The sequence below is a fragment of the Balaenoptera borealis genome, assembly GCF_965194805.1.
Source record: "Balaenoptera borealis genome assembly, chromosome: 3".
Taxonomy (NCBI): domain Eukaryota; kingdom Metazoa; phylum Chordata; class Mammalia; order Artiodactyla; family Balaenopteridae; genus Balaenoptera; species Balaenoptera borealis.
The window spans coordinates 105206743-105227025 of NC_138866.1; the positions used below are offsets into that span (position 1 = coordinate 105206743).

At 33.4% G+C, this 20283-nt stretch overlaps 1 protein-coding gene across 19 annotated transcripts in view; it reads right to left on the reverse strand.

The window, feature by feature from the left end:
• ZNF280D (zinc finger protein 280D) overlaps nt 1-20283 on the reverse strand; it is a 130724-nt gene that overhangs the window by 93158 nt on the left and 17283 nt on the right. For 17 of the 19 annotated variants that reach the window (XR_014243404.1, XR_014243405.1, XR_014243406.1 and 14 more), the window contains exons 3-7: nt 16597-16812; nt 13214-13360; nt 10755-10820; nt 10515-10654; nt 2683-2800 (exon numbers count right to left, since the gene is read on the reverse strand). Coding sequence is in view for 4 of the 19 variants with exons in the window: in XM_082388081.1 (XP_082244207.1) it covers nt 2683-2800; nt 10515-10654; nt 10755-10820; nt 13214-13349 (460 nt within the window). In the remaining 15 variants the exon portion in view is untranslated. The remainder of the gene's footprint in view (nt 1-2682; nt 2801-10514; nt 10655-10754; nt 10821-13213; nt 13361-16596; nt 16813-20283) is intronic. The other 2 variants (XR_014243403.1, XR_014243416.1) reach the window with 1 other exon arrangement.

A 20283-nucleotide genomic window follows, 5' to 3' on the forward strand; every position in this document is an offset into this window, starting at 1 on the left:
TTGAAGGTCTGGAGAATGACTGCATTAAATAAGAAAAATAAAATCTCCATTTTAATAGTATGAGAAAACTGAAGTGTAAAGACATGCTAAAGACTACAAAAATCTTAAGAATAGCAGTTCAAATCTACAGGCTAAAGTCTCTCTGCAGAAAAAAACTTAGAAGGAGAGCAGGAGTCACTGTCCTTAGTCCCAAGAAGTTTCAATAACTCAGACTTTTTCTATAAAGTTCATGTGTTTTGTAAAACCAGACTTAAGACAATTATTTTTTCTCCTTGTTTCTTTTGGTTCTTACCTATTTTACTAACTAGTTTTTTATAAATATGTAGGTGATACCCAAAGAAATGAATATCAACTAAATATTATCTAAATGGAAAAACATTTTAGGTACTGATAATACTATTAAAAAAATCAGGAAGCATTTGGTAAATTTTCCACACTGATTTATTAGTGAATAATCTAAAAATTCCCCCAAATCTCTATTTAGTCAAGTATTTGAAATATATCAAAATTGCTAGTATACAAAGCATAACTGCCTGTACAAGGAATTTTCAATTAGATAAAATTCTTTCATAACACACTAATTTATTTTAGGTTAATGAAGAACTTTGTTAATAGTATATAATAAAAGTAACTCTTCTTCAATAGGGAAATTTCATTACTCCTTCAATAGGCATTTACTGAGTAATGACTATAGACGAATTTAGTGCAGCCACTTTATAACAGCACTCTGTAATAATATTTTATACCTAAATCGTTTATTGAATATAAACACACTAACCTAATTGAGAATTTAACTATAACCATACACTTTTCCATACTAGTGGCCACAGAACCTAATAAATATTTCTTTTAACAGAGTATTTAGGGTATCAGAGGACTTCTCTAACTTATATATATTATTTTAAGATTTTTCTCAAAAACAGAAATATAGATCAATGGAACAGGATAGAAAGCCCAAAAATAAACTCACGCACCTACTGTCAATTAATCTCTGACAAAGGAGGCAAGAATATACAATGGAGTAAAGACAGACTCTTCAATAAGTGGTGCTGGGAAAACTGGACAGCTACATGTAAAAGAATGAAATTAGAACATTCTCTAACATCATACACAAAAATAAACTCAAAATGGATCAAAGACCTAAATGTAAGGCCAGACACTATAAAACTCTTAGAGGAAAACAGGAAGAACACTCTTTGACATAAATCACAGCAATATCTTTTTTGATCCACCTCCTAGAGTAATGAAAATAAAAACCAAAACAATGGGACCTAATTAAATTTAAAACCTTCTGCACAGCAAAGGAAACCATAAACAAAATGAAAAGACAACCCACAGAATGGGAGAAAATATTTGCAAACGAAGCAACCAACAAGGGATTAATCGCCAAAATATACAAACAACTCACGCAACTCTATGTCAAAAAAAACCAAACAACCCAATCAAAAAATGGGCAGAAGATCTAAATAGACATTTCTCCAAAGAAGACATACAGATGGCTAAAAAGCACATGAAAAGATCCTCAACATCACTAATTATCAGAGAAATGCAAATCAAAACTACAATGATGTATCACCCACACCGGTCAGAATGGCCATCATCAAAAAGTTTACAAACAATGAATGCCCGAGAGGTGTGGAGAAAAGGGAAGCCTCCTACACTGTTGATAGGAATGTAAATTGGTATAACCATTACGGAGAACAGTATGGAGGTTCCTTAAAAAAATAAAAATAGAGTTACCATATGATCCAGCAATCCCACTCCTAGGCATATATCCGGAGAAAACCATACTTCGAAAAGATACATGCACCCCAATGTTCATTGCAGCACTATTTACAATAGCCAAGACATGAAAGCAACCTAAATGTCCATCAACCCATCAACAGAGGAATGGATAAAGAAGATGTGGTACATATATCCGATGGAATATTACTCAGCCATAAAAAGAACGAAATAATGCCATTTGCAGCAACATGGATGGACCTAGAGATTATCATACTAAGTGAAGTAAGTCAGACAAAAACAAATATCATATGATATCATTCATATGTGGAATCTAATTTTTAAAAATGATACAAATGAACTTATTTACAAAACAGAAACAGACTTACAGACATCGAGAACCAACTTATGGTTACCAAAAGGGAAACGTGGTGGGGGAGGGATAAATCAGGATCTTGGGATGAACATACACACACTATTATATATCAGATAGAAAACCAACAAGGACCTACTGTATAGCACAGGGAACTCTACTCAGTACTCTGTGATAACCTATATGAGAAAAGAATCTAAAAAAGAATGAATATATGTATATGTATAACATCACTTTGTTGTACACCTGAAACTAACACAACATTGTAAATCAACTCTGCTCCAATAAAATTAAAATTAAAAAAATAAAAATAAAGATTTTTTCAGCCCATGTTTAATGCCAAGTGCGAACAAGGTCAAAGTTGGTTAGCCTACTTAATTAACAGGAAGAAATAAAATATTCTATTAGTAAATAAGATTTCATTTAAAACCACCAAAAAAGGCAGTCGAGAACTATTAGCGCCACTACACCTTAAAATATGTGAAAAACTTAACTTGAAGGCATGGACTTCAAAACAGAAAGTCAATTCCATATGCATATTCATCAAGTTTCTTTTTCTAATTTTTTGAAAAAGTGCTAAAACCAACCTGCTATAGAAAGTGTTGGTCCTCCTTGGTAAAGTGGTAATCCTGTATCCTGGGTCAAGTCAAACAGTAACTCTGAAGAATTATTAGAAATAACTCGTGATGACTTCGTTACATAACCCTGTTAAAATATTTCAAAGGAAGAACATTACATATATTCAACATAATTATATTTTGTTTCATAAGCTTTTATAAAGGTAAATTTAACTGTATGCCAATATTATAAGGATAACCTTTGATGACTCCATTACTAATGTTATAAAACACAAAGGCAATTATTACCATTATGCCAAAATTATCATCTACTAAAACTGAAAGCAAGCTATTACTTAGAGCTGGTTTGTTCCTGACTAGTCAATTAAAATGGGGGGAAAATTCTAGCCTGATTTTTTTCAAGGTAAAAGAAACATACAAACCCATTTTAAATCAGTAAGATTGATACACTTCAGAGAGTCAATAAAAATGCAGGATTCCTATCAAAGAGCAAATAATAGAACTTACCAAAATCTTTGGGTGAAAGCAAGGAAAAAAATATGTAAATATTCTGACATACTTACAATTTTAAAAGCGTCTATACCTCTATAAACCCCACAGATAAAAATATCAGGGCAAACATACTGGGAATTAATCTGCAGTACGGTGCATCAGGGTTAAGGATGAACATATCACATGATATGAGTTTTGGGATCGTCTTTACTGGCAAAATTTATAAGCCAAGTGTATGAAAGAAAATGAATGGGTCCCCCCTCTTCCCAGCACCCTACAGAAAGCCATGCTGGGCCAGGCAATCTCCCACCTCTTAGGGTAAATACAAAACAGCCAGGTCAGCAGGGTGAACAAACAAGAAAGCTAGGCACACAGGGTTTAGAATGGAAGCTGTCTATAGGAATGATCTGGGACACCTGCTCCACTCCTGAAGGGCTTGGAGCTCAAGGAAAGTTTCAGCCCTTCCATCAGGAGAAAGTGTGGTCCCAGTTAACAAGAAGATATTAAGAGTGAAAAGTATGAAATGAATCATAATATAGTCAAATATAAGGTAGTATAAATTTATATGTTAGCACACACATATATTAATATAAATAATCATAAAATGTGGTCAGTATAATTTAGGGATATATATGTACTCCAAAACTATTATATATTAAATATACTGATACACACAAAAAAATAGATCCCAATTCTACTTATAAAAGACCATCATTGTACAGAGTGAGCTCTCATTAGAGTGATTTTGGACCATTCTATGAGTCATAATATATAACAAGCAAAAGCTCTAAGATTTAACAAGACGTAAAGATCAAAAGGGAAAAAGTCACTTTAAAAGAAAAATGGGCAAAGGGCATAAACTGAGGCACTTCAAAAGCAAAAAACAAATGACCAATACATACAAAAAACTTTTTTCCCAACTTACTAGTCAAAGAAATGCAAATAAAGACAATGGCAATTACATAATACAAAATAATTGCCACTTCTCTTGAAAGTATCAAGGTCGTAATAGACAAAGAGTAAGTAACTGTAGAAAAATATGAGGAGACTAAGAAGAAATAACAAACTGTTAAGGTGTGATCCTAAATAGGATACTGGGAACGAAAAATGACATTAATGGGAAAACTGGTAAAATTCAAATAAGGTCTGCAATTTAGTTTTGATAAGTAAAATGTAAGCATTAGGGATATTGTATTATATTTCCTATGAGTCTAAAATTAGCTTGAAATAAAATTTATCAATTAAAAAATAATGATAACATATACTATTGGCAAAATAGAAGCTATATTTAGGTATAACTTTTCCACATGAAAATTTTGGCAGTAGCTATCACAGGCTTTATATTAGTTCACATCCTTTCATCCAACTATTCCACTTTAAAAATTTATAGTAAGGAAGTGAAAATGTTTATTGGAGAATTATTTTTAACAGCAAAAAATTAAAATCTTTATGTCCAACAATGGAAAAATGGTTAAATAAATTAAAAGATTACCATGCAACCACTAATATGTTTTTGAGAAATATCCAGTGACACATTCCTAGTAGAATGTTCAGTGAAAAAAGAGAAATACACATCTGTGTATATAGTATGGTTCTGACTGATATAATCTATACTGTTTGAAGGGGGAAAAAATCAAAATACAGTATGTACACTTCTCTCTAAACTTTCCCAACAAAACACATATTATTTCAAAATACAAACAGGAAGGTTTTGCTTATTTTGTGCTTATAAATTAAGGGACAAATAAGTTTTAAGAATTTTGGTTTACTACTAACTTTTCTATTGACATGAGTTTGTCTATAGGAAGTTATAGAAACAAAATATGGGAGAAGGGAGTCAAACTGTATAAGCTTCCAGTTATAAAATAAATAAATCATAGGGATGTGAAGTTCAGCATGGTGACTGAAGTTAATAATACTGTACTGCATATGTGAAAGTTACTAAGAGAGATCTTAAAATTTCTCATCACAAGTAAAAAATTCTGTAACGACGTATGGTGATGGACTTTAACTAGACTTACTGTGGTGATCATTTCCCAATATATACAAATATTGAATCATGCTGTACATCTGAAACAAATATGCTGTATGTCAACTACACCTCAATAAAAATTTTTTTCTTAATTTAGAAAAGACATAAGCCTTCCTCACCACACCCTGCACACATTGCAGATTTGTGACTAAATAAATGATTGTTGCTGTTTAAAAAAATAGAGGTTGTTATGGAAACGGGTATCGAAGTAACCCAAGCCACTCATAGAATTTGAGGCCTAACAGGCAGATACTTGCATTTGAGCCTTAATGTGCAACATTAAAAAAAAAAAAAAATCTGTGATGCCATATAACTTAATTGTAACCAAGCACAATCTTGCTTCAAGATAAATATTTTCTTCAAATATTTACACTTAAAAAATGGATAATATTCACCTACATTTTCTAAAACAGTTCTTTAACAGAAGTACAAAGTTAATACTGTTAAACACTTTCCTAGGAAATAACTCTGGCTAATGTAAGCACCACAATTTCAGAGAGCAGGCACACATTATTCAACAATAACTGGTAGACTTCCCTAGTGGCACAGTGGATGAGAATCCACCTGCCAATGCAGGGGACATGGGTTCGATCCCTGGTCTGGGAAGATCCCACATGTTGCGAAGCAACTAAGCCCATGTGCCACAACTACTGAGCCTGTGCTCTAGAGCCCACGAGCCACAACTACTGAGCCCGCGTGCTGCAACTACTGAAGCCCGTGTCCCTAGAGCCCGTGCTCCACAACCAGAGAAGCCACCACAAGGAGAAGCCTGCCCACCGCAACGAAGAGTAGCCCCCGTTCGCCACAACTAGAGAAAGCCCGCGTGCAGCAGTGAAGACCCAACGCAGCCAAAAATAAATTTTAAAAATTTAAAAAACAAAACAATAACTGGTTAAAATAATTATCCAACATGGAATTTTAATGTCTCCTAAAACTGTTCAGAAAAATATCAAACACAATAGTAAGGGTAGAATGGGTGCTAGACTGGGATCCAGAAAATCCGCACATTTATTTAGCTACAAAACCTTGGGCAAGTCACTTCTGAACTTGAAGTTATTCACCCTTCACACCTAAAAAACAGCCACAGTCATATTTTAAATATACTTGCACTTCACGGTTCACTGCATGTATTAAATCAAGTAGTTGTCTCAACAGTACTAATAAAGACCTTATACCCCATTTTATAAGTAGGTAAACTAAGGTTAGGTGTGGTTATGCAAGGTTCCCAATACAGCCCCTTATTACTGATGGAGCTGTAATTAGAAGTTGGGTCTAATTACAAAGCCTATGCCCTTAAGCTATATCACACTGACTTTTTAAATGATAGCAATATATCCCCACTACCTCAAACAGATTTGAAAGAGACACTGAAGTATAGAGATGTTACATGAAAAAGTAAATATACACATACACACAAAACATGACATAAAATGAAAAACTATAATTTATTAAAAGCAGTGGCTTCCAAAATTCACAGTAAATAATTCCCTTACATAGCATCCTCAATTCATTCCAGAATATGTCATTCTTATCTGTGCACATTAGAATCACCTGGAGAGCTTTTTAAAGTGTATTATTTCCAAGACCCATCCACCCAGACCAATTGACAAAATTTCGCCTTTTAAAAACTCCCCAAGATCTGGAACTATCAATTGAGGTGTTTTGATTTTAAAACTATGCCCATAGAAGTAAAACATTTTGAGTTAGAAAAAGCTCTAGTTTCTAACTTTTACAACGTCAAAGATACCACCCCTCACTTTATTTTTTTTTCTCCCTGGGTCCAATGTTGGAAAGATTTTTATCTATCAAACTGAATTAAATAATAAAGTTTCTTTTTCCGGTTTTCTATCCTCCCAAATGCCAAACAGCTTACAATACGCAAGAGAAACCTACCAAGTTAATTTGATTCCACTAATAACAAAGAATCTTTACATTTTGGGTAGCTTACCATCTTAGGATCCAAGATTGAGAGTCAGCAGTCTGGGTAAAATTATCTCTCATTTTAGAAATGAAGAAAATGAGGCTCAGAGAGGTTTTGCCAATGCTTTAGTTAAGAACAGGGCAGGATCAGCATTCAAGTCTCTTGCTTCAATCTTAAGTTATTTAAACTACTAGTCCAGGGCTCATATCAATATTATTATTTCAGAATGCTAAAACTACAGAAAAGATTTGGGGGGGGGCGGTATTTGCCCAAAGATACTCTTATTTTTTATGATATATGACCTCTTCAAAATATAAGTGGGGGCAGAGTTTATTTAGCCATAGATTTTTCTTTTCATGTAAATAAAATTAAATTTAGTAATTCTTCTATGAAAGCTACACCTCAAATATCAATTTTTAGTGGTAACAAATATGTAGATTACCTTATAGTAATACGATATAAAGTGAAGGAAAAATGGATTAGTCATACCAAAAATATCTGGATTCAATTCTGGTTTTGAACTTGAATATTTGCAAGAAAATTTATAGGTGCTTTGGTAGTTGTTTCACTTATTGTAAAAAGAACAAACATTTTAGGGGAAATTTACTATTTCTGTAAGGCCAATGCCAAATAGCTTATGAAGCATGAAAAAAACCACTGAGTTAATTCAATTCCAGCAGCAAAGAATCTTCACATTTTGGGTAACTTTTTGTTTTAGTACTCTAACTCCTTGGTTTCAGAACCCCTTTACACATTGAAAAATTACTGAGGACCCAAAAGAATTTTTATTTAGGTAGGTTATATCTACTGATATTTACCATATTAGAGATTAAAACAGAGAAATTTTTTAAATATTTATTTATTAATTTCATTTTAAACAATAATAAATCCATTACAGATTAACATAAATAACATTTTGTAAAAAATGGCTATCTAGCAAACACAAAAAATCAGTGAAAATAGTGGCAATGTTTTACATTTCTGCAAGTCTCTTTAATGTCTAGATTAATCAAAAACTGCTATACTCTCATACCTGCTTTGGCTTTCATTCTGTTAAAATATGTTGTTTCGGTTGAAGAATATAATCTGGCTTCATAAAGATTAATAGTTGAAAAAAGGGAATATTTTAATAGCAAATTAGAATAAATGGGGTTATATTTCTTCGATACAATACCAAAACTCAACAGTTGGTATTTTCTTAAAGGTTTGTTGCAATGTGGAATCTGACTCCTTAACACTGAGTTTTTTGAACTTTGTTACATTAAAATCTATTAGTCTTATCTTGCACTTTGAATGAATCTTATCCATGCATGATTTTATTACATCATATATTAGTTATTTAGAAAATACTGGTTTCTTTGAATTACGCAGATCTTCCAAATGTTGAAAAATTACGCAATATCAAAAAATCGTATTTATTAATACCGCCACCCACCAGAAAAGACTTTACGTACTGGGAAGCTGTCAAGATCATGATGGCAGATACAAGTTGTTCAAAATTCTAACTTTGCTTGATAGCTCAAATTTCATCTGTGGCAAGAAATACCACCAGTTGTTTTCCTTGAAGTGACAGGTGCACTTTGTTCAATTTTGAGGAACTGTCTACCATACAGCAAAGACTGAAGAACTTGTGTGTGGCAGACAGACTCTAAAGTAGCTTCCATGATCCCCACGCCCTGGTATTCATGTCCTACGTGATTCCCTCTCTTGGAGTGTGGGCAAGACATGTGACTTGTTTCTGACAGAATATAGCAAAAGTGACAGAATGTACATGATTTTTTGTATGTGATTATATTACGTAAGGCTGTAATGCCATCCTGCTAAGGATTCTCTCTTCCTTGTGTGCTTTGGGGAAGTAAGAAGCCATGCTGGAAAGACCCACCTGGCAAGGAGCCAGCCAAAAGCCACTAAAATTCTGAGACTCTCAATCTGACAACCCTTAAGGAACCGAATGGTACCAATAACCATGAGAACTTGGAAGCAGATACTTCCTCAGTTGAGCTTCAGATGAGACTGCAAGCACAGAGCCCACACCTTGAATGAAGCCTTGAGGGACTATGAAGATATGACCTGACTCCTGACCCACAAAATCTGTGAGATAATAAAAGTAGGTGTTTTTAAACCACTAAGTTAATAGTAGTATAAACCATGGTTTGTCAGTCATCCTTTCAAGTAAAAAATGGTCTTCTGGGTAGTTTAGCTCACAATTTAATCACACTAGTGCTTTTCCTCAAGATAATCATCATACCTCAGACACAGTAATACTTTATGCACACCACCCATTTCATCACACAAAATATTTTAAAAGACACATGTATTCAATGGTAGAGAATTAATAAAATTAATAACATCTTAATTCTTCATCAAGGGAACGGAGTATGACTGGAATAATTTTTATTGTGAGTGCAGGGTGGTGACTAATACAAAAACTACTATTCATACTAAGGAACCAGCAGTTTACCCACCACTGCTTTTGCATCATCAGTGCAAATGTCAACACAGTGAAAAAAGCAAATAGTGTCTTTGTGTTATTGTGACAATACTGTTGATCCAAAACCTATAAAAGAGTCTTAGGGGAACCCCAGGGGACTGAAGACTACACTTTGAAAATTTTCACACTAAGGCAATGCTTCCATTTTTTTTAGAAGTATACATTTATGTACAATACACATGCATGTATATACAAATACAAATAAACTACGGATTCGTCTGGATTGAAATCCCAGATCTATCATTTGCCAGCTGTGTGACCCTGAGTGAATTATTTAAATTATTAAATTTAATATTTAATTATTTCAATTCACTGTGAGCCTCAGTTTCCTCAACTATAAAACAGAGATAAATAGTAGTGCCTACTTCATAGGAACATTTAAGAATTAAATGAGATTAATTCATGTACAGCATTTAGCACAAAGCCTTACACATATTAACAACTCAATAAATATTAACTATTAGTTTTTGTTAAGAGTTATTTAAACTAACTAAACTATGACGGTATGTTTTCAGAATAAAAAGTTCCAGTAGCCTCTTAGCAATTTTCCCAATTAATAACTAAGAACATTTGGCCCAATTTACAATCTGAAATAGTTTGCCATTATGCAATATTCATTACTAATTATACTTTTATTCATGTTTTGATAGCACAGTTTTCAATACTGTACCTATTTAATTTAAGCATATTACCTGATTTAAAAACAGGCTGAGTAGTTTGCTACTGCAATTATTATTTGGGTACCAGTTGAGCTATCATAGATATGGTGACATTTTCTGATGCTGATTATGATTCCATTGGATGATTACCCATGGTAGTACAGAATTTTAACTAGGCATTGTTGATACTGATAAATAATATCCAATGTATCCCTGAGCTGACTGTGTAGTTTCAGAAACACTTACAGGTTTAGACAAAGGCTGAACAATAACAGAACTATCTGAAGATCTAGATTCAGGATGAAAATTTACTGGCGAGGCAGGCACTGGATTTGATGTTGGGTTCGTGTAGTGTTGACTTGTAGGCTTGAATGCAGCAGTAATACCTGTATTTTAAAATTACACAACACATTGAATATATTTCTATATAATCAATGATGTCAAAATACTTCACTTTTAAAAAAAAATAGTACAATAATACTGTACCTCGGCTGAGCGCACCATTCTTTATTCCCCTCGAATATGAGCTGGGGTTTACTCTATTCAAAATATCTATAAAAGATTACATTTATTTTAAAATTCATTGTTTGAATGATATATATATTAAGATAATAGAAATCACACACTGAAAACAAACAGATTCCTAGAAGGAGAATACAAGTTAACACTGAATTATGAATATAGTTAATTTTAAACATATATATCTTTATCTACTAAAGAAATAAGATTATGCATCTTAATTATCTTACAGAATAAGAACAATCTTTCTAACTGTAACTCAAAATCCAAAAGCCAGAAGTTAAAGATTGATAAATATGACTACATATAAGTCAAACCTTCTGCATGGCAAAGAAATAGTCATATAAATGGCAAAAAATTTCTAAAAATATATCCATATACAACTATAATTGAAGTATATATCTTTCTTTGAGTGATGAAAGGGCTATACATACACTCAAGTTCCTATTACTCAAAATCAAACCCTGTCTAACGTCCATATCCAATTCACACCCTTATAAGCCCTGAAGTGTCATCATAAGGGATCTCACTGGATTATCTACACCATTACTGAGTCCTGAAAGGGAAACTATCAGAGAATACAGACTGCAATGAACATACAGTTTACCAGAATATCTTACAACTTAAGGGGCTTCAAATTTATCACTATACCAGAAGTCAGAGTGTAATATGACTTTCAGGATCAGTTTAAAGTTCCTAATTGCATTTTAAAGTTCCTAATTACAGGTTTTTCAGTAATCAAACTAAAATTTAGAAGAGTAAGTATTGCCTGAAATTGTTGGTTAGAAAAAGGTAAAAGCACAAACACCAGACCTCATATAAATTTCCTTTTTTCCCCTCGTAGTAGAACGGAACCAGCTCCCATAAAATAATTCTATAAAGTAAAGGGCCATATAAAAGTAGGACTGTTTTCTGAAAATGGCAATGCAGTGCTCTATACCTAAGTACTAGAGATGTCTTAAAGGAGAAAAATCTGCTCAAGCAACTTGACCCCATTTTCATTCAGAAATTCAAGATTAAGTATTTACTCAAACCATCAAAGAACTATTGCTAAAGTCCTTTCGGTATTTGTATTCTACAAAAATTTGTACCTTCCTTTCTGGCAACTGTATATAAACATTTAGCTCATACTCCATATGTTAAAATATTTTATGGCTTATACATAAACAGCAATAAAATCATTTAAATTGTGCATCTTAAGAGTAGAGAAAAGAAATTCTTCCTGGTCAATCCCCTTCTGACAGAATTATCTTAAAACTAATATACGTTATTCCAGTTGAATACTGTTAACAGTCATCTACAATCAGTATAAATTCAATTTAAATCTTAACTGTCATGTTTTCAATAAGAGAACTTGAGTAACAATTTTGCAATATGGTAATATTCCAGTATAAAATAATCACAGTGACAAGAAACAGTAATTAAGAGAATATATAATTATGTTCCACTATCATCAACAAGCATGCCATCATGCCTAGTTCAATTTATAATCGAAGTGGCACTCCACTTAGAACCTCTAGGAGTTATTATCAATCTGCCACAAAAAAATGCTATTGAGAATTCAATTGGTTAAGCTATTCTTCCTCTAATAAAACTGACTAAAAATGCCATTCCAAGTTTAGAGGCAACAGAAGAAAGAGCCAGGCCTTCAGAAAATTTAGAAGTAGTCTCTTAATTACACTTCTACGCACTAACTTGGTAAGAAAACACTAGTATGCTGGTTACATTCTTTGGTAAATTCTCCTGACTTAAACAAGCAAACAAACATGTAAATGCAATGGGAAGGGATCTATTTTCTCCTTCTCCCCTGAAATTTGTACATTATTTCTCTGTACTTCTATACATTATTGAGTGGACGTTTTAACAAGTGTCGTTTGTCTTTAACATTATAACAATGTCAAATCGAATTACTCTAACTGAAATCATTCACTGCCTATACATTCTGTAGCTATGTATAGATGACACTGCAATGAGGCAGTTGCTTAGATATGAGAACCCCTATCTGAGACTAACCCAAACTTATTTAGTGTATTCTGACATTTTAAGCAAAATATTCTAAACTCTTCTGTTTCTGAGTTTAAAAGAGGAAAAAAAAAAAAAAAAAGAAAATGAACAAAAAGATAAATAGGTTTACCTGGCTCCACTAAAAATTATGATTTCTAATATGAAAAGACCCCCAGTGTCACAGGCTAATCTTAGTCCGTTTCTTTTTCTCACATCTGATATTTTAACCTCTTACCTCCTTCCTTTAGTCCCCAATCAAAACCCTGACTCTGAAATTCTTACTGACCTCCCACCTAATCTTTCATCCCTAACTCCCTACAGAGGAACAAGGACTTAATTAAATGCCTATAAAACAGTTCACAAGTTTTTCTATTAGAAAGAGTATCTTACAAAACTGGGCTTCACTAAAAGTAAATGCTCACTTGAAATTGCTGGTTTTGAACTTGATATCTCTCCAACAAAGATCGGCTCATCATCATCATCATCATCAACCTCTTTTACTTTCTTCTGCCATGGTTCCAACTCTTCTTCTTCACATTCCATAAAGAGTTCTGCCATTTTTGATTTGTCTAATTTTCAAAAGGAGAGAAGCAAACCTTATTTTCAAAAAGAAAAATACATTTTTTGTAATACATAGTATGATATTTAAGATCTACTTTAATAATCCTAATAGCAATTTCTGAATTGATATTTATAGTTAGTACATGGTAGCAACAATGAGAAACCCAGAGCTCACTCTCTAAGATATAAACTAGTAAGATTTAGATAAAGAGATGATAGATAGGTAGACAGATAGATAGACGGATGATGTTTGATAGTAGTTCTTTACAGTGGACAGAAAATTTGGGAACAAAGTCAGTTTCAGTCATATGCCTAGAATATGATTATATCTACAAAAAAAGATTGCACCTAACCATTATCCAAAAAAAAAAAAATGTACTAACAAAAGGCAGATAAACTAAGAATAAGAGGCAACAGGTGGGAGATATAACAGAAAAACTGAATCAAACTCAGGAATGCCAGGTACACAGCAAAGCAGGGATGAGGTGCTAGACTAAAATAAAAGAACAAAGTGAGGCTTATTCCAATCAGGGAAAATTACACATTTCTCGCCTGAAGAAACAGACCAAAGAACATATAGTAAATATCACCATCCTAGGAGTTCTGACCAAGCACAGACCTCCTAGGAAGCATTTTAGTGCCTCAGGAATAGACAACCAATTAGCACCAGAAATTTTAGGAAAACCTCTTGTCTTTCAGACCAAAATCAATAAAACAGATAAAGAGTCCTAAGGAAAAGAGATAATGCAAAAAGCAAGACAAATACTAGAAAAAATATAATTATCATTTTTAGAGATATGAGACAAAAAAGGATGTTATAAAAAGTAATGTTCAGAAACAAAAATAGAATTTAAAATACGATAGCCAAATTTTTTAATTCAGTTAAAAAAACCAAAATGTCAAAGGTGGAACTAAGAGAGAAAAAAAAATATTTATATATACATACATACATACACACACACAAGTATATATATAAACAAAACAGAGAACACAAGGTTGTTAGAAAATCAATTTCAAAGGTACAACACTCACCTAATAAAATTTACAGAAAGAGAATAGAGAAAAAGCAGGGGGTAGGTTATCAAAGAAATAATGTAAGAAAATTTCCTAGATCAGAAGACAAAAATCTCTTGGTTGAAAGATCCCACTAATACTCAGTACAATAATCAAGAAAAAAGTTATACCAAGACATATAATTATCAAATTTCAGAACAAAAAAGATAAAGAGAATATCCTCAGATCTGTAGGGGATGGGGGGCAGAAACAGGTCATATAGAAAAGATCAAGAGTAATAAGAACAGAAACTAAAAGACAGTAAAGTAATACTTTAAAAATTCTTACCAGAATTATTTTTCAATTTAGAATTCAAACTTTTCATCAAGTGTGAGAGTAAGGACCAGCAACAGCACACAAGATTTACTTCCCAGGCACCCTTTCTCAGGAAGCTACTATACAATCCACCAAAACATGAGACTCAATCAAGAAAGAGGAAGACACAGGATGAAGAAAACATGGCATTCAACACAATACAAAGTCCCAGAACAACAGAAGTTCAGTAGGCCTAGAGAACAACCAGTCCAGACTAATTCAGGAGAACAGTACCTTCAGGAGGAATGTCTCTAGGAGGCCAAAGAAAAGATGATTAAAATATAAACTTTTAGACTACCTGACAAGTTTTACAGTATAGAAAATTGAATTGAGAGGCTCTTGAGAGTGTGAGAAGATTTAGCTATAGACTTTAATACAAGTTAGCAAATTAAAAAACATCAAAATCATTAATTGCTGGGTACACCAATGAAAGAAAGAAAAAAAATAAAAAGAAATGTATCCTCTCATATGCTATTCTATATATAATGGCATATTAATAGCATATTACCATGCTTGTCAGTGAACAGTATTTATATGGTCATCATAATGAAAATATCAAATACAGATTTGATTTTTTATGTTGGGAGATACTTAGAGGGAAGGAAGGCATAGCTGTAAGAAAGCATAAATCCTCATGATAAACATCACTAGAAAATGGTTAAAACTCACTATGCAACAGACAGCACACATATATGCACATAAGCACTCTTCAAGAAACTGAGGTTAAACCCCTTAAAGCCTTTTTAGGTTGTTTGATTTTTTAAAACTATGTATATATATTACTTTAAGCTGAGATGGAGGAGAAAAAGGAAGAGGAGGGGAGGAGGGAAAAAAGAGAAACAGTACTAAAGGTCTAAACTAAAGTAACAGCAATGGAGATGGATACAAGTGATGCTTAACTAGATATATAAAGAGGATATATATAGCTATATACCATATATATATATATATGAGTGGGACAGGGTGTGGGCGCTAATCCACTATGACCAGTTTCCTTAAAGGAAGAGAGGATCAGGGGACTTCCCTGGTGGTCCAGGGGGTAAGACTCTGCGCTCCCAATGCAGGGGGCCCAAGTTTGATCCCTGGTCAGGGAACTAGATCCCACATGTATGCCACAACTAAGAAGTCCATATGCTGCAACTAAGATCCCGTGTGCCGCAACTAAGACCTGGCACAGCCAAAATTATTAATTAATTAATTTTTTTTAAAAAAGAAAGAAGAACAGCAGATCAGGACACAGATACACGTATTGAGGAAAGACCCTCTGAAGGGAAAGGAAAGACATACGAAGCAGATGACCACCTATAAGCCAAGGAGAGAGGCCTGGAACAGATCCTTCCCTCACGGCCCTCAAAAGGAACTAACCCTACCAACACCTTGATCTTAGACTTCTAGGCTCCAGAATTGTGAGCAAATAAATTTCTGTCGTTTAAGCCATCTAGTCTATGATACTTTGTCATGGCAGCCCCACCAAACTCATGCAGAAGACAAAGACCTTCCTTACTCTTTTTAGCACGGTACTGCCACTGTCAATATACACAGGGTATATTGTTGAGAAAAAAATTTTTGAAGATACGTAACAGCTTTACAATTTTTTTAGAAATAATTAATTTTTGTCTATGCATAAAAGAAACATACATGATTATGTATGCCAAACTAATAATAGTAGCGATCACCAGGCACAGAGAGAAATCATTTCTACTTTACTCATATTTTAATTCACATTATTTGTTTTTATGTGAGCAATTGTTACCTTAACAATTTTAAGTGTTTTTGTTTTTAAGGAAATGTGCCTACCTCTCATCCTTTCTCCTGACGCAAAGTTATCGGTACAAAAGCCACATATACTGGTATCAGTAGTGGCAGCAACACTTACTTTTTGGCTGAAAAGGGTTGTCGCCAATCAAGTTGAAGAGCTGACTTTCTGTAAATTGTCATTTAAGTACTGACACAAGATATCAGTCAATTTTATGAGTCACTTTAAATAAAGCCAAATATTGAAACGTGAAACCTGGGGTTTAGAAATTCTTGGATCTAATTTTGATCATCATGTGACTCCACACAAGGCAGCAAGTTATATCTCTTTTCCTTCCTATAAAATAAAGATACCTAGTATTAAAGTGGATTTCATTAAATATACACATACTTAATCATTTTTCCTATAAAAAGCTCAATTTTTAAATTTGATAAGTTTAACATAAACATTTAACTCACTCTACATAACTGGTTCATTCTTGAATGAACCCAAATTTAATAAGTAAAATGGTGATTCTATTAAGCTCTTACTATTTGAAGAAGTCTGAAATTATTAAATTACAAATAGTTTTTTAAAAGCATCCATGTGTAAAAATGAATAATCACCTCATAATGCACTATTTTAATAAATCTGAATTTTTCAGATGCTAAGTGACATTAATCTTTAACTGTTACCTATTCTTCACATTCCATAATAAAACATAATCTTAAATAAGTTTTAGTTTATATTTCTCTGGGTTTTTTAAGCAATGAAATTTAAAAGGAAAAAATTAGTTGGATATAGTACTTCATCATAGATTAATTCATTCAAAAAATAACTATTCAAACTAATCATACTCATTGCTTTCTGTATGTAAGGTAATGTACAAAGTTCTAGGGAAAAAACAAAGAAATAAGTCACAGTACTTGCCTTCAAAAATTTATAATCTAATATGTTTATAATTCAAAACAAATGCTTTTATAATAAACATAAAAAAATTTGAATTGGGGCTTCCCTGGTGGCACAGTGGTTAAGAATCTGCCTGCCAATGCAGGAGACATAGGTTCGAGCCCTGGTCTGGGAAGATCCCACATACCGCGGAGCAACTAAGCTTGTGCACCACAACTACTGAAGCCTGCGTGCCTAGAGCCCGTGCTCCACAACGAGAGAAGCCACCACGAGAAGCCCACGCACAGCAAAGAGTAGCCCCCGTTCTCTGCCACTAGAGAAAGCCCGCACGCAGCAACGAAGACCCAACTTGGCCATAAATAAATAAATAAATAAAATCTATTTTTAAAAAATTGAATTGCCTTATTTAAAACAAGAATTTGCTTTCTGGATTCCCACACATACAATAGCATAAATTTTTTAAAATATACAAAATTTTTTAAAACTGCTTTACTTATAAAGGAAAAAAAGTAAAAAAATTAGATGACAGAAACCTAAAATATTAAGATACACAGCTAATACAATCTTCACATTCCTCTTTATTCTCAGGCTGACAAAAGCTAGTTTTCCTGCTTTTTAATTTCCAATTTATTTGGATTGAATTAGTCCACAGGAAAAAAAAATTATTTTAACCTCAGAAGTTATTGCTACAAATGTTTAAATTACTATTACAAGAGACTCTAGTGAATATTGTGTTCAACTAAATTCACCAAGTTATGAGGTCTCTTTAACTCAATTATTTGAATAGTTGTAGCCTGCCCCTAAACTAACATCAGCAGTACCTAAGCAGATACATGACAATTCTTGCTCAACATTAAGGACCTCCTAGTACCAAGAATACAGAATATTCTCTAAGAGCCTTAATTACACAGCTTATGAGACTCATATATAACATTTTTGTTAAGTGATCATATAAATATCATTTAACAAAACTTTAAAATTAGTACTCAATTTACAAATATTCAATTAATAAATGACATGTCCATATGAACAAGATATCCACTACCTATGACTATAAAGATGACTTTAAGATAACCTACTTCAGAAGCCTGAGGATCATAGTAGCTACTTAGGAACCTCAACTGACACACTAGCAAACACACTAAAAAGCTGGCAATTAGAACTGTAATTCAGCTGCACTGTGTAATACAGCAGCCACTAGCCACAGGTGACTAAGTTTAATTAAAACTAAATAAAATTTAAAACTCAGTTCCTCAGTTTCACTAACCACATTGCAAATGTTCAAAGTCACATGTGGCTGGTGGCTACTGCATTTGACAGTGCAGCTACAGAACATTTCTACTGGACAATGCTGGTCTAAAGAGTCATTGCCTTATTTCATTCTGGTTAATAAACAAACACTTTTCATGGATTCCTTTGGCATGTCAGCCACTGGAACATGCCAAAAGTATCACGGTAAAAATCTCTCAAGTCACTACTTCAGAATTTTAGTGGTAAGGCATGGAATTCTGTGAAGGTTAAATCAGCTGCCAGTGAAGTGAAATATCCAACAAAGGTATGCAGTGGGGATCTCAAAGCTCCAAAAGGTTTCAACAGCTTCTGCAGCTCAGAGGTGGCTCCAAAACAGCCAGAAAAAGAGAATACACTACACTTCAGCTACTGACTCAGGTAGAAATTTTATGACCATGTTTAATATGCTTGTTTCTAAATGAATTCCAAGTAAATGACTTACAAGACTTTTTTATATTATAATTCATTGACTTTTGGAGACTGCTCACATAAATAATTATAATTTCTACTTTATTATTTTTTGTTTCAGATTTTATATATCTAAAATTAAACTATATCTTAAGGATTTTTTCCTACAAAAAATTTGTTTAAGTCAAAGGAAATGTGGGGTCTAAATTTTTAACTGTTTGAAAATTTTACTTTTAGCCATTGATAGATACCACCTGATGCAATGTCACTGTGTTAAATAACAAAGGTAATGCATTTAGTCCTATATACTCTCTGGTAAGGGAAAAATTAAGCCACTCCACAATCCACAGCTGTAGAGTCTACACATAAAAAGAGTACTAGGCTAGAAGCCAGAAGAACCAAGTCATAGCCCCAGCACTGCCACAACTTTCAGTCAAGTTACCTTACAATTCTGGGTCTCAGCTCTTAGTTCAGGTGAATTATCTCTAAGGTTTAATTCAGCTTTTTATACTTTACTGTATACTTTAAACATTTATTAACCATAAACAGTAAAATTTGGTGAAGAATAATAGGTTCAAACTCTGACTCAACTACTTATTAGCTGTATGACCTTGGCCAAGTTAGTTAATCTCTGTGCTTTGCCTGCACACACACACGTATATATGCATATATATGTGTGTGTATATATATATATATATATATATATATATATATATATAACATAATTCACAGTTATAATGGAGATTAAATGATAATATACATAAAGCACATAGCTCAATGCCTGGCACACAGAAATCACTGAATAAATCTTAACCACTTTTTATTTATTTATTTATTTATTTATTTATTTATGGCTGTGCTGGGTCTTCGTTTCTGTGCGAGGGCTTTCTCTAGTTGTGGCAAGCAGGGGCCACTCTTCATCGCGGTGCGCGGGCCTCTCACTATTGCGGCCTCTCTTGTTGCGGAGCACAGGCTCCAGATGCGCCGGCTCAGTAGTTGTGGCTCACGGGCCCAGTTGCTCCGCGGCATGTGGGATCTTCCCAGACCAGGGCTCGAACCCGTGTTCCCTGCATTGGCAGGCAGATTCTCAACCACTGCGCCACCAGGGAAGCCCAATCTTATCCACTTTTAACTCTGGGCTAAATCCCATTTTAAAGAACTCTAAAAACAGATCGCAATTTCATTATTATACTGAAATTTATAAGCTATCAGCTGAGCATT